Below are 13622 nucleotides of genomic sequence, written 5' to 3'. Positions count from 1 at the left end.
ATTCACCTTAATGCTGCTGCATTACAACTTCCTTTATTCTCAAGTATATTATCAAGGCTTAAAGTATGATGTTAGCTGTAGTTCAGCAACCAAATAGATGAATTCTTAAAGCAACACTTCACAATAAAATGTTTCTTCGGGGCCAAAAGATACAAAAGAAACCTCAAAGGAGAATCCTGATTGCTCTGTTTATAGTCCTCTTTCCTTATTATGACCATTACCAAAGATATAAATCATCTCTGATCACAAGCAGTTTTTAAGTTTGATTACAGAGTAATTTTTGACACAGCAAGCTCAATATGTTGGATAATATCTTGATGACCTGTAGAGCACTAGCTTGGAATAATTTGCATTAGAGGATCATCTTGCATATGTAATTGAATTTAGGGCGCCTGGTTTGAAGAGCAGAAAAAGTTATTCTTAGTGAAGATTTTTTTCTCTATAAAATGCTTCCTATGGTCTGCCACCCCAATGTATGTTGTATAATCAATGTAAAGTCCAATCAACTGATTGTAGTTGTAGCAAGCAAGGCCAGTAAGAAGGAACAAAGGTTAACAAGGGTTTATATAATGCTTCTGCATTATAGAAAAATTTGGTCAAGTTGACAGTAAGTGGTAGCAAGATTAAAAGATGATAAATGTAAGGTTATGTAGTTGAGCATAATATACAGTAACCTATATCTATACCCTACTGAGAGGGCATATAATCTGTTTTCAGAGTAAAACATGCAGACTTTACACCAGTGGAGAAAACGTTAACCCTTTCCCTGCCAATCACGTAGCTCCTACGTGCTGGCATAAAAAGGCGTTGAACGCCCAGCATGTAGGAGCTACGTTTTATTTACTTTGCGCTCGTTCTCTGCGCTCGCTGCTTAATCTGAGCGCAGAGAGCGATCGCAAAGTAAAGAACCCCCTAGACAACGAGCGATGGGGGGTTAACAGTGGCCCCTGGGGCGCGATCGCCCAGGGGCCCCATAGAAAAAGTTGGACACGTAGAAAATCTTTTTCTTCTCTCTCCCTCACTTCCTGCACTCCCCCTCCGCCCCCTGCTTCCTGTAACGCTACTCACCGGTTCCTGCTGCTGTGTCCTGCGATTTTCCAGCGATCTTCAGCTCTTGGACCCCAAGTAAGTGCTACATACACACAGACACACACATATTGCACTAATACTCACACTTACACACACACATACATTTTTGGGGGGGTTGGGGGGTTACAGAACTCACACTTACTTGCACACTCACACACATGCATTCAAAACACGTTTTACCATCTGTACACACTCACTTACACACTTACACGCATGTAATTTTGTAATTTTTTTTTTTTATTGCATCGTTTTTTTTCTGCGCAATACCTTTTGTGTATTATTTTGGTGTTTTTATTAAATTATCTGTGATTTTGGTGCATTTTTCGCTGGACTTTGTCTGTAAAACTAATTTGCCAAGCCAGAATACTCAAACTGTGATTCTGACAGCAGATATCACTAGGAAAAAAACCCCCATTGATTTTAGGGTTTTTCTTTGTGATTTTAGCGATTTTATTGCATTTCATATTGTTCTTTGTTACTGGTCTTGCACATGGACATTTTGTCTGCTGTATTTCAATTTGGCTTCCTCTGTACCCCACGTAGTTTGGTAAATCTATGCATATTTGGGCATCAAACTGTTCAGTAGACCCCTGGCGTTCATATTTATGGTGTTTTATGTTGGTACGTTATGAAATGTGGGGTATATAATGGGGCAAAATGCAAGCTTTGTAACGATTTTCAGAAATGTTATAAAAACCATTCTGTTTAGCATAGCTCTGTAGTTTGGTAGTTTGCAGTAGAAAGATGTATTTACCCATTTTTTTTTTGACAGAATGTGTACTTTCAGAAAATATATGGTTTTCTAGGGTCTCTGTACTGTTAGGGGGTCTTATGGCACATAATACACACACCGGGTGCAAAAACTGCACAAGCCGGAGCATCATTCGTGAAAATTCATATGCACTATTTTCATTTGGGTGACCCTGTACTCTGCATAGTTTGGTAAATCTATGCATATAAGGCATCAAACTGTTCAGAAGACCCCTGGCGTTCATACTTAGAGTGTTTTATGTTGATACGTTACAAATTGGGGGGGTGCATAATGAGGTAAAATGCAAGCTTTGTGACGATTTTCAGAAATGTCATAAAAACCGTTCTGTTTAGCATAGCTTTGTAGTTTGGTAGTTTGCAGTAGAAAGATGTATTTACTCATTTTTGTTTTGTCAGAATGTGTACTTTCAGAAAATGTATGGTTTTCTAGGGTCTCTGTACTGTTAGGGGGTCTTATGGCACATAATACACATACCGGGTGCAAAAACTGCACAAGCCGGAGCGTCATTCGTGAAAATTCATATGCACTATTTTCATTTGGGTGACCCTGTACTCTGCATAGTTTGGTAAATCTATGCATATAAGGCATCAAACTGTTCAGAAGACCCCTGGCGTTCATACTTAGAGTGTTTTATGTTGATACATTACAAATTGTGGGGGTACATAATGAGGTAAAATGCAAGCTTTGTGACGATTTTCAGAAATGTCATAAAAACCGTTCTGTTTAGCATAGCTTTGTAGTTTGGTAATTTGCAGTAGAAAGATGTATTTACTCATTTTTGTTTTGTCAGAATGTGTACTTTCGGAAAATGTGTGGTTTTCTAGAGTCTCCATACTGTTAGGGGGTCTTATGGCACATAACACACATACCGGGTGCAAAAACTGCACGAGCCGGAGCGTCATATGTGAAAATTCAAATGCACTATTTTTATTTGGGTGCCCCTGTACTCCGCATAATTTCGTAAATCTATGCATATAGGGCATCAAACTGTTCAGTAGACCTCTGGTGTTCCTATTTGAGGTGATTTTCCTTTGTACGCAAGAAATTGTGTGAGATAAATGCGGTAAATTGCAACATTTTTAGTATATTTTCTGAAATTTCATAGAAACCACTAGCTTTAGGAAAGATTTGCAGATTGGTACTTTGGTGTAGAAAGGACTCTATACCCATGTTGGATTCGTCTGAACGTTTACTTTCCAAAAATATATGGTTTTCAGGGGTAACCCTATATTTCTGTAGTTTCTCTCCCACATAAAACTGCCATGTGTTTATGAATTAGGTAAAGGTAAGCCATGAAATTATTCTGCACAAGGTATATTTTTGGGTCTCTAAGTGCCATGTGCTTTGACAGACCTATGTACAGTGGGCATCAAACTGTTCAGTAGACCTCTGGGGTTCATATTTAGGGTGTTTTATCTTGGTACCTAATGACCTATACAAAATAAGATGCTGCATATTGGAGGTTTTGAGGTGATTTTTAGAAATGTAATAAAATCGGCAAACTTAGGAAACCTTTGCGGCTTGGTACTTTTGAGTAGAAAGACATAGGTACCAATTTTAGATTTCGGGAATGTGTACTTTCCAAAAATATATGGCTTTCTGGGGTGAGCATACTTTTTTTGTAGCGTTGTCCCACACAAAATGATGTAAATGTGTTGATTTTGCAGAAGCTGAAATGACAGAAATGGCAGATCATATGGTATATGTTCACATTGGGGCCCCTATGTAAACCTATACATATTGGGCATCATACTGTTCAGTGGACCTCTGGTGTTCAAATTTAGGGTGTTTTATGTTGGTACCTAATGCTATATGGGAGATAAGATGCTGCAAAATGGAAGCTCTGAGGGGATTTTTGGAATTGTCATCAAAATTGCTAACTTTAGAAATGCTTTGCGGCTTGGTACTTTGGAGTAGAAACACATGGGTACCCATTTTAGATTCAGGGGAATGTGTACTTTCCAAAATAATATGGATTTTTGGGGTGAGCGTACTTATTTGTAGCTTTATCCCACACAATATGATGTAAATGTGTTGATTTTGCAGAAGCTGAAATGACAGAAATGGCAGATCATATGGTATATGTTCACATTGGGGCCCCTACATGCCACATACTTAGGTAAACCTATGCATATTTGGCATCATACTGTTCAGTGGACCTCTGGTGTTCAAATTTAGGGTGTTTTATGTTGGTACCTAATGCTATATGGGAGATAAGATGCTACAAAATGGAAGCTTTGAGGGGATTTTTGGAAATGTCATCAAAATTTCTAACTTTAGAAATGCTTTGCGGCTTGGTACTTTGGAGTAGAAACACATGGGTACCCATTTTAGATTCGGGGGAATGTGTACTTTCCAAAAATATATGGCTTTCTGGGGTGAGCATACTTTTTTGTAGCTTTATCCCACACAATATGATGTAAATGTGTTGATTTTGCAGAAGCTGGAATGACAGAAATGATAGATCATATGGGGGTATGTTAACATTGGGGCCCCTACATGCCACATACTTAAGTAAACCTATACATATTGGGCATCAAACTGTTCAGTCGACCCCTGGCATTCATATTTAGGGTGTTTTATCTGGTTACTTTATGACCTGTAGGAGATAAGATACTATAGACAGGAAGCTTTGAAGCGATTTTAAATACATTTCACAAATTTTGATAAAAACCAATAACTTTAGGAAAGCATTGCAACTTGATAGTTTGGAGTAGACAGACAGTTCTATCTATTCTGGATTCCACAGAATCTGTTCTTTCTAAAAATGTATAATTTTCTGGGATAAACCTTATGTTAGTGGAATTTGTGACCTTGAAATCTAAAGTATGCAGCTTTATGGAGCAGTGCTTTGGAAATTTGGTAGGGTACTGCTGGGAGTTTTTGACCTATACAAGTAAGAAATCTCCATAAAATTATATATATTTGGTATTGGCACGTTCAGGAGACATGGGACTTTCCAAAAGTTGTATTTTTGTCCATAAAATATTTTTTGTTTCTGGTGTATGTGTTTATATTATGGAAAATATATTTTTTTTTCATTTTTTAGACATTTAGAAGCCTACATCTTGTTACAAAATTGTAATTACACAAAAATTCCACCATATTTTGAAAGCTTAGGTTGTCCTGAAAAAAACAATATATAGTTTTCCTGGGTAAACTTAAAGTCCCCCCCAAGGAAAAGCCCCTAAAGTGAAACAGTGCAAAATGTTCAAAAACTGTCTGGCAGTAGAAGTTCCACTTTGGTCCGAAACGGCTGGCAGTGAAAGGGTTAAATATTACACTGACATAAGTTGTAGCAGACAATAAACAAAGGACAGCAAAATATTGTCCAGTTTAAAAAAAGATATAACATCGTGGAAGTAGAGGGTATTTTTACATCTATTACAAAAAAAATCCTATTTAGAATATGCAAAGCATTTTTTTTCCAGTACATGAAACTTAAGAAGCCTTAAGAAGTGCATCTGTTAGGAACTCCCAGTTTACAGTAACTCTTTGTCATGAGAACAGTGAGTGAGTTTGTACCAAAAGTTACATTTATTCCCTGCCTCTGCTTTTCTTAGCTTATACCCAAATCTGTTTGGAATCCTGCTTTAGTCAATTGCCCAACAAATGCATTTGTGGCATGATTTTTTTTTGTCTCCCACGTCTTTTTTTGTCGCCTGCGTCTATTTTTTGTCGCCTACGTATATATTTTTTGTTGCCCGCGCTGTTTGACACCCGCATATATTTTTTTGTTGCCCGTGCTTTTTAACGTAACCGTGCTCAATTTGACGTGCGACAAAAAAAACTTGCGCGCACGGATTTCTCCGCAGTGAATTTTCACCGAAGTGTCGTAAAACAGAATGCTAATGGCGAAATGCAGAAATTTGCTGCAAATCTATGCCTGGTGAAAAAATGGGTTCTAGAAAATGTACTTAAGAGGGGTGCCAGCACTGTGTTATAAATAAAAAGATAAAATATTATTTTACAGAGAGAACCATAAAGTTGTGGTATTCTCTCACTGAAATAGTTTTACTGGCACATTAGCTTTAAATAAATAGTTGGATATGTTACAAGTCCAAAATACAGAACTCCTTCAATTAAAACTCAAAACGGGGAATGTAATTACATTTCTTAAATGGCTCAGGAAGAAAAAAAAAATCACATTTCGCAATGTAATATTTTTCATTAGACTTTTATTGCATTGTAAATTTTAATTGTGTATTGCAAATATTTAAAGGAGAACTAAAGGTAAAAACTAAGTAAGCTTTATCAGAAAGGTCTATGTAAATACAGCCATAAGCACTCACAGAAATGCTGCACTGCTCAGCCTTTTTTTCTTCCTGTTCGGCTTCTGATCATCTGAACAGGTGAAATATGGGGAGACTTAAGGGCACTATTGAGAGAACTGAAGGTATGCCTGCAGCTTGAGATTGACTCTTTATTAACCTTTCCTTCTCCTTTAAGACATGCTTGAAGATGGCGTACATTTTAGCTCAAAAAATAACTACTGTTTCATAAAGAAGTTTTTTACATACACTGCACTAAACTAAAAAATTTGCAAACACTATCCTACTGTCACAAGCAATGCTCACGCAAACTTTTTTTTTTTTTATAATGCATTATTTTTGTCCTGTTGCAAATTTATTACCAAAATCCTTTTATAATTCTTAATAGTTTAGACAGTATTTTTCTACAACATAGTAACATTAACTTTTACTTGTCGTTTGCCCAACCCACACCCAATTTATATAAAGTAATTTTCAGTTTTAATGTTAAAAATATGTACAACATTTTGTACAACCAGCAAACATAAAGGGGACCCATTAAAAATGACATGAAAAAAATGATAAGTTAAACTTAAACTTCCTTTAAATATTATTTAATTTATTTAGTAAACTCCTCAGATGTACTGTTTTAATAAAGTCAATCATGTCCATAAGTACTACAATCCTAATGATGTCAGATTTGTACTTATTAGATTTTCCTGACAAAATCAATTTTGAAAAATCGATGGCACAACGTTCTAATATTGTAACTCAAAAGAAATGTCATCTCTTTAGTAGTCGTTTCCTTACCTAACATGATTTGTTTTGTACAATGTTTGTTACATTTTTGTACATATTTAAAGCTTTGTCTATCTTTTAAAGTTTGAACACAACCAGTAAAGTTATTTTCCCGTAATTCCCTCTTATGCAGCTCTTTTGTTAATAAAAGAAATGTACTCACAAGAGAATTTACTTGCTTTACAAAAACATTTGTATGTTGCTTTTTGTGTTTTAACTAAAAAAATTGTCAGTGTTTTAGAAAAGAAATAGCAACTGATATCATGCTGTGATCACTATTGCCCAAGTACTTTTCTGGCTAGATGTTTAATGTGTTTCATTGCTTTTGTCAACAAGTGGCTATATTTTGTGTCTTCACATACCAATGCTTATTACATATATAAATATACTGAACATATACTGAATATATAATGAACAGTGGGTAAATCAGCAACCGTTAACCCTGGTTCTAGGCCTCTATAAAAACATGTTAACAAGTTTGGGTCCTTGCATGGTGGCTGCCAGGTGTGTTTTTGTGCAGACTCCTGAGCAGAACACTATGGGGGACATTTATTAATGTACGAACGCTCCAAGCGTATTTTCTGCAACAATTTCGTGCCTTGCGCAACAATTTTGTACCTTGCGACAAAATTTGTGCGTCAAAATCGTATTGTCACGCAGAGTATGAAAGTTTTGGATTAATTCAAGCTTCGTTATCATGACTTTCCTTGGGCCAGGTTGGAGCAGCAGAGTGCCATTGATTCCCATGGAAGGCTTCCAAAATCATGCACAGAAGGATCAAAGTCAGAAAGGTTTTCCCGCTGTTTACAATCGTTTGGTATGAAAATTTTGTGACTTTCAGAGCGCCAATACGATATTATCGTGACTATTCCAATTTTTTCGTAAGCATTTTCGTGATATTTGCGATCATCAGAAATTATCGTATCCAATTTCAGGGATTCAAACTCATGATTTGATGAATGTAGCCTTATGGATTCAAGTGTCCTGGGCTAATTATGTTTTATAGAACAAGCCCTGCATAAAATGTTAACAATGTTTTCACTGGATAATACTTAAAAAACTGCCACAGGGAGATTCATTGTGATCAGATCAAGCCACAAGTAGACATGTGATTGTTTTACACTGGAACTACTTGCTGATAATATAGAAAATATGGCAGAATAGTGGCTTTTAATAAATAGAAAGTGCTGCATGCAATTTGCAGCTTTTTAGTTCATAGGTATGTTTCACTTAACATGATTATATCTATATTTATTTATAAGTAAGGGTTGCCTTGACAAAATTTTCAAATGCATGTTGACCTAGGTTTTACTTCACAATAGGAACCTCACTTCTTTTCATGTTTGTGTTTATTTATATTAATAGGTGCAACCATGATTACTTTGACAAAGTAACCCCTTATCCAAATGCTCTCAGATGGCAAATCTTTCTGGAAACTTATGGGATATTTGCTTAGATTTATGATGCAATAATCTATTAGGCATGGGTTTACTTTGCTTTGTAACCTAATACGAAACCAAGTGATGATGCTTCTTATGTGGATCCTGCCTCAAAGATCTAATTAAAAAGAAAAAAAGGAAAAACACAGATAGAAACGTTTAAAATGTATTCAAAGTAATTCACAAAAGGAGGTCAAAACTATCCTTATGATAAAAATCCTAAAATGTGTTCATAAGGAACATCAAATAACACATGTAATAGCTATCTGTTGATTATCAGTGAACTATAAATGGAATTTATGACCCACTGTTACAAATATGCTACAAGATTGTAAAATCATATAAAGTAAATATTCCTAAAAATTATACATTTATATGTTATCTTAAAAGTCTATGAGGTACTGGAGCCACCCAACTTTGAATAAATCAGACACTTTTAGGTTGGAACAATTTTTATTAACAATTAACAGCAGAAGCAGGACAAACCAGCTGGGCGCCTCGCCCTCACCGTTGCTTCCCCCCGCCTGCGAGATTGAGGGGGAGCCGCAGCACTAAAGCACGCAGACGACGTGCAGAGGGGGGAGCGACCAGGAAATCAGCGGTGGGGGTAAAAGATCCCTGACTAGGGGTTGCCAACAGAGGTACCTTCCTAATGCCTCTTCACTGTTGCGCCCTAGGCAGGTCCCTCTTCTGCCTACTCCTAGTTCCGGCCCAATTTGCTGAGCTCAGGAGAAGAAAATTGAAGTCGACAGCTAGAGATGAGTTTCTATTGGAATCAGCAATGCCATCTCTTTACTGGCTGCTAGACTGGAGGGCGTGTTTAGTAATCTGAGCTGAGAACAACTGAGCATGTCTGGCAAGCCAGGAATCAAAGCAAATTCCCAAGGGGGGGCCGAGTGAAATAAAGGTCCTAAACTATAAATAAATAAATATGGGGTATGCTTAATGAAAAATGTTTTTGTCTTTAACTGCTATGGAAATTTGTCAATTCAAATCTGTCAATTTAAAACACATGCACCAGATTTAAAAACTAATATTAAAACCAATTTACGTCTTGAGCAACAGCTTACCTGTTATATATTTTAAAATACTCAGAAAACCCAAGCAAATTAAACGCCCACCTTTTCAGACATTCAAAACATGGTAGCCAAAAAAATGTAAGCATGTATGCATACTTTTCTGTAAAATGAATGCCCTATAAATTAGCTTAAACTTGGTATATAATGGTTGCTAGGAAATAGCAGGGCAAGTTATACAGGCAAGTCCAAATTTTCTTGTATTTTAGCACTTTTTACAAAAGTAATTATGCAGCATTGTAGCTAAAAGGGAAAACATGCACAGAATATACATTCATTTTGAGAATCTATAAAGGTACAGATAAAATGCACATTTTCCAGTTTAAATGATCTAGTAGAAATATTGCTGATGTCATACTTTAAAATATTGTCAAGTATTTTACTAAATTGCCAATTATTTTTCATAATAAAGAACAGCTTATTTACCCATTCCTCTCTCTTTTTATTGTCTGTTTGACTCATTTTCTTTTCTTAATTTAACTGTTCTCAGAACTGTTTTATTGTTTTTCATCTGTGTGCTCTATTCTACAAAATAGGGTTAAAAGTAGTAATAGTTACATAGTTACATAGTCACATAGGGCTGAAAAACGACCCGAGTCCATCAGGTTCAACCCATCCAAGTTAACCCAGCACACACAACCTATACTTATCTATACACTCACATACATAAACTATATATACAACCACTAATACTGTAGATATTAGTATCACAATAGCTTTAGATATTCTGCTTGTTCAAGAACTCATCCAGGCTCCTCTTAAAGGCATTAACAGAATCTGCCATTACCACATCTCTAGAAACGGCATTCCACAACCTCACTGCCCTCGCCATGAAAAACCACCTACGCTGCTTCAAATGGGGTGACCTCTGGTGTGCTGATTGTTTTTATGGGAAAAAAGAACATCCCCTATCTGTCTATAATCCCCTCTAATGTACTTGTACAGAGTAATCATGTCCCCTCGCAAGCGCCTCTTTTCCAGAGAAAACAACCCCAACCTCGACAGTCTAACCTCATAGCTTAAATATTCCATCCCCTTTACCAGTTTAGTTGAATGCCTCTGCACTCTCTCCAGTTCATTAATTTCCTTCTTAAGGACTGGAACCCAAAACTGCACGGCCTTACCAGGGACCTATAAAGAGGCAAAATTATGTTATCATCCCATGAGTCTATGCTCTTTTTTATACAAGACAGCACTTTATTTGCTTTAGTAGCCACAGAATGACACTGCCTGGAATTAGACAACTTGTTATCTACAAAAACCCCTAGATCCTAAGGATAAGGATACCCCCAACAAACTACCATTCAGTAGATAGTTTGTGTTTATATTATTTCTACCAAAGTGCATAACTTTGCACTTGTCCATATTGAACCTCATTTTCCAGTTTGCTGCCCAGTTTTTCAATTTTGGCAAATTGCTCTGCAAAGCGGCAGCATCCTGCATGGAACTTAGTTTTGCACAATGTAGTGTCATCAGCAAAAATAGAAACAGTACTCTCTATGCCCACCTCCAGGTCATTAATAAACAAGTTAAAAAGCAAAGGACCAAGGACTAACCCCTGTGGTACTCCACTAACAACACTGGTCCAATTAGAAAATGTTCCATTTACCACCACTCTTTGTGGTCCAGTTCTCTATCCAATTACAAATATTATGTTCTAGGCCAATATTCCTCAATTTGATCATTAACCTTCTGTGAGGTACTGTATCAAACGCTTTAGCAAAGTCCAAGTAGATGACATCAACTACCATTCCAGCATCAAGGTTCCTGCTCACCTCCTCATAAAAGGCGACTAAATTAGTCTGCCAAGATCTATGCATAAAAGCATGCTGGCACAAACTTATAGTATTGTAAACTGCAATGTATTCAAGTACCTTATCCCTTTTTAAATAATGGCACCGCATTAGCAATTTGCCAGTCTCTCGGCACCATGCCAGACCTCAATGAATCCTGAAAAATCCGGTCCTGGACCTTTGTTTACCTTTACATGTTCAAGTCTCTAATGAGTAAATTTTTTCACCAGGCATGAATTCACTGCAAAATTCCACATTTCGCTACTGGTGAATTTTTTTTGCAAAAGTGACACAAAAATTTACAGAGTGAGGAAAAAGTCACAGTCGTATCAAAAACGTTATGGTCACATAAAAAATGTAACGGTTGTGTCAAATAATTTGCAGCTGCATCAAACAAGTCATTCTTGTGTCAAAAAAGTTGTGAGGTAGCCACATTTTGTGAAATTTTTGTAGTCTCACAAATTTTTCCGCAAAGTGAAGCAGGACACATTCGCTTATCGTTAGTTAAAAGTTATTTGTAATAGTATAATAATGTTTGTATTCACAGATGTTTATGTAACAAAAATAAGATTTAAATCTTTGTAATATTAATTGAATCAGACTGCAAACAATGGTGAATTCATGAAAGGTTGAACAATGAATTTATAAACATGTTATTTTCTAGGTATATATCAGTTCAGCTCAACTGAATCAGCTGCAATCGGTAAAGCAATAGGTAGAATAAAAGCCAATGATGAGGATATGGGTAAAAATGCTGAAATCCACTATAAAATCATTGATGGAGATGAAGAAGGTCATTTTGATATCATCACAGACCAGGAAACACAAGAGGGAATAATAACAGTTAAAAAGGTATTTCATATTTTTAGATATTGTCTTATTTTTAATTGCAATAATATTAGACTAATTTCTCTGCTATGGAAACAGTAGAGAAGCTTCTGATTAATGAATAAAAACATTTGCAGCAAACTTACTCAGTTGAATTCAAATTAACTACTTTTAAAGAGATTTAATATACTCCAATCATTTGAAACTGCTGCAAATATTTGCTGCAAAAATTTTGAAAAAGTAATTGTGAAAAAAATGCTCATAGACCTTTAGTATTCTGCTCAGAAAAGGTCACTGCAGAAACAGCTACAGTGAAAATAAAAAGTCACTGTGAGAAAGTCATCATGAATAAATTCCTATAAATTCCTATTAAATTCTATGTGTTTTGTAAATTTTCCTATAGTTTTGCAAATTTTTCAGTGAAGTGAAACAGGACAGATTTGCTCATTGCGTATAAATATTCTCTTTTACTATAAGTTAGCTTAGTTTAATTCCCTAGAGGATCACCAAGGCTTACAATCTTTTTCCATTTTGTTTTGGCATAACATTTTCTCACAATTTGGTGGATTAATATAAGCAATGTTTAAGTGTTTGTTTTTAATTGGATATAACCCATGTAATTCTACCATATAACTGTATAAAAAAAAAGCAAATGTTAGAAAATATGTAAACTATTTTTGAGGTGAAATAAACCATGAATATGAGCTTGTAAATTGTGTTAATACCTTCTAGGACATTTGCAATTTATTAACTTGGTTTAAAATGTTTGGAAACATTTGGATTCATGACCTTTTCTACCATTTTTTAACTGAACTCTATGGGGCTACTTTGAATTTTTGCAAAGATTTGATTTTGATTCAACTTATGGCTTCATAAACTGGAATGTTCAATATTTTTTAAGCTGAAAAATGTGAAAATTGTAATTTAAAACTTTAGCATCTAAAAGATTGCAAATTAATGTAGAAGTCAATGGGAGTTGTCCTAGGCAAAATAAAAGTGATTTTTTTCACTTTAGATTTTGTAGACCCAGTAAAACTAATGGTTTTAATACAAATTTGATGCATTCGATTTTTTTTTCAATCAATTTTTCAAATTCAAATTCTTTAATAAATAAGCAAACATTCAAGTTTGGTAAAATTTTGAATTTATTGAAATCAATTAAACACTCTAAAATTCACAAATTTTAACATTGGTAAATAAGCCTGTACAGAAACATAACTTACCCATTTGTGATTTTTTTTAATCATGTATCATGAGATATACTGAGATTAATTATAAATACGCCCCAAAGTAATATAATGGAACAATTAGAAGATTGTAAAAATCTCTAATATATAGGAGCTCATAAAATTCTGAATAAGATACTCATAAGATAAATAATATATATTTTTAAATTCTTGAAGCTATTACATTACAAAATGCACATACAATATTTTTTTAAAAACCCATTAAAGGAGAAGGAAAGTCATTTTGGCATTTACTGCCAATAGATTTGCCACATTAGTGCCACCTAGAACAATATATTTATTTTGCAGAAACCATTAACATACCTGAGTAAACAGCTTTAGAAGCTTTCT

At 35.3% G+C, this 13622-nt stretch overlaps 1 protein-coding gene across 1 annotated transcript in view; it reads left to right on the top strand.

Moving 5' to 3' along the window:
• cdh9 (cadherin 9, type 2 (T1-cadherin)) overlaps positions 1 to 13622 on the top strand; it is a 99319-nt gene that overhangs the window by 66479 nt on the left and 19218 nt on the right. The window contains exon 6 of the mRNA XM_018094960.2: positions 11882 to 12069. Coding sequence (XP_017950449.1) covers positions 11882 to 12069 — 188 coding nt within the window. The remainder of the gene's footprint in view (positions 1 to 11881; positions 12070 to 13622) is intronic.

Source organism: Xenopus tropicalis, chromosome 6, assembly GCF_000004195.4.
Source record: "Xenopus tropicalis strain Nigerian chromosome 6, UCB_Xtro_10.0, whole genome shotgun sequence".
Classification (NCBI taxonomy): domain Eukaryota; kingdom Metazoa; phylum Chordata; class Amphibia; order Anura; family Pipidae; genus Xenopus; species Xenopus tropicalis.
This window is presented reverse-complemented; position numbering and strand designations above follow the sequence as displayed.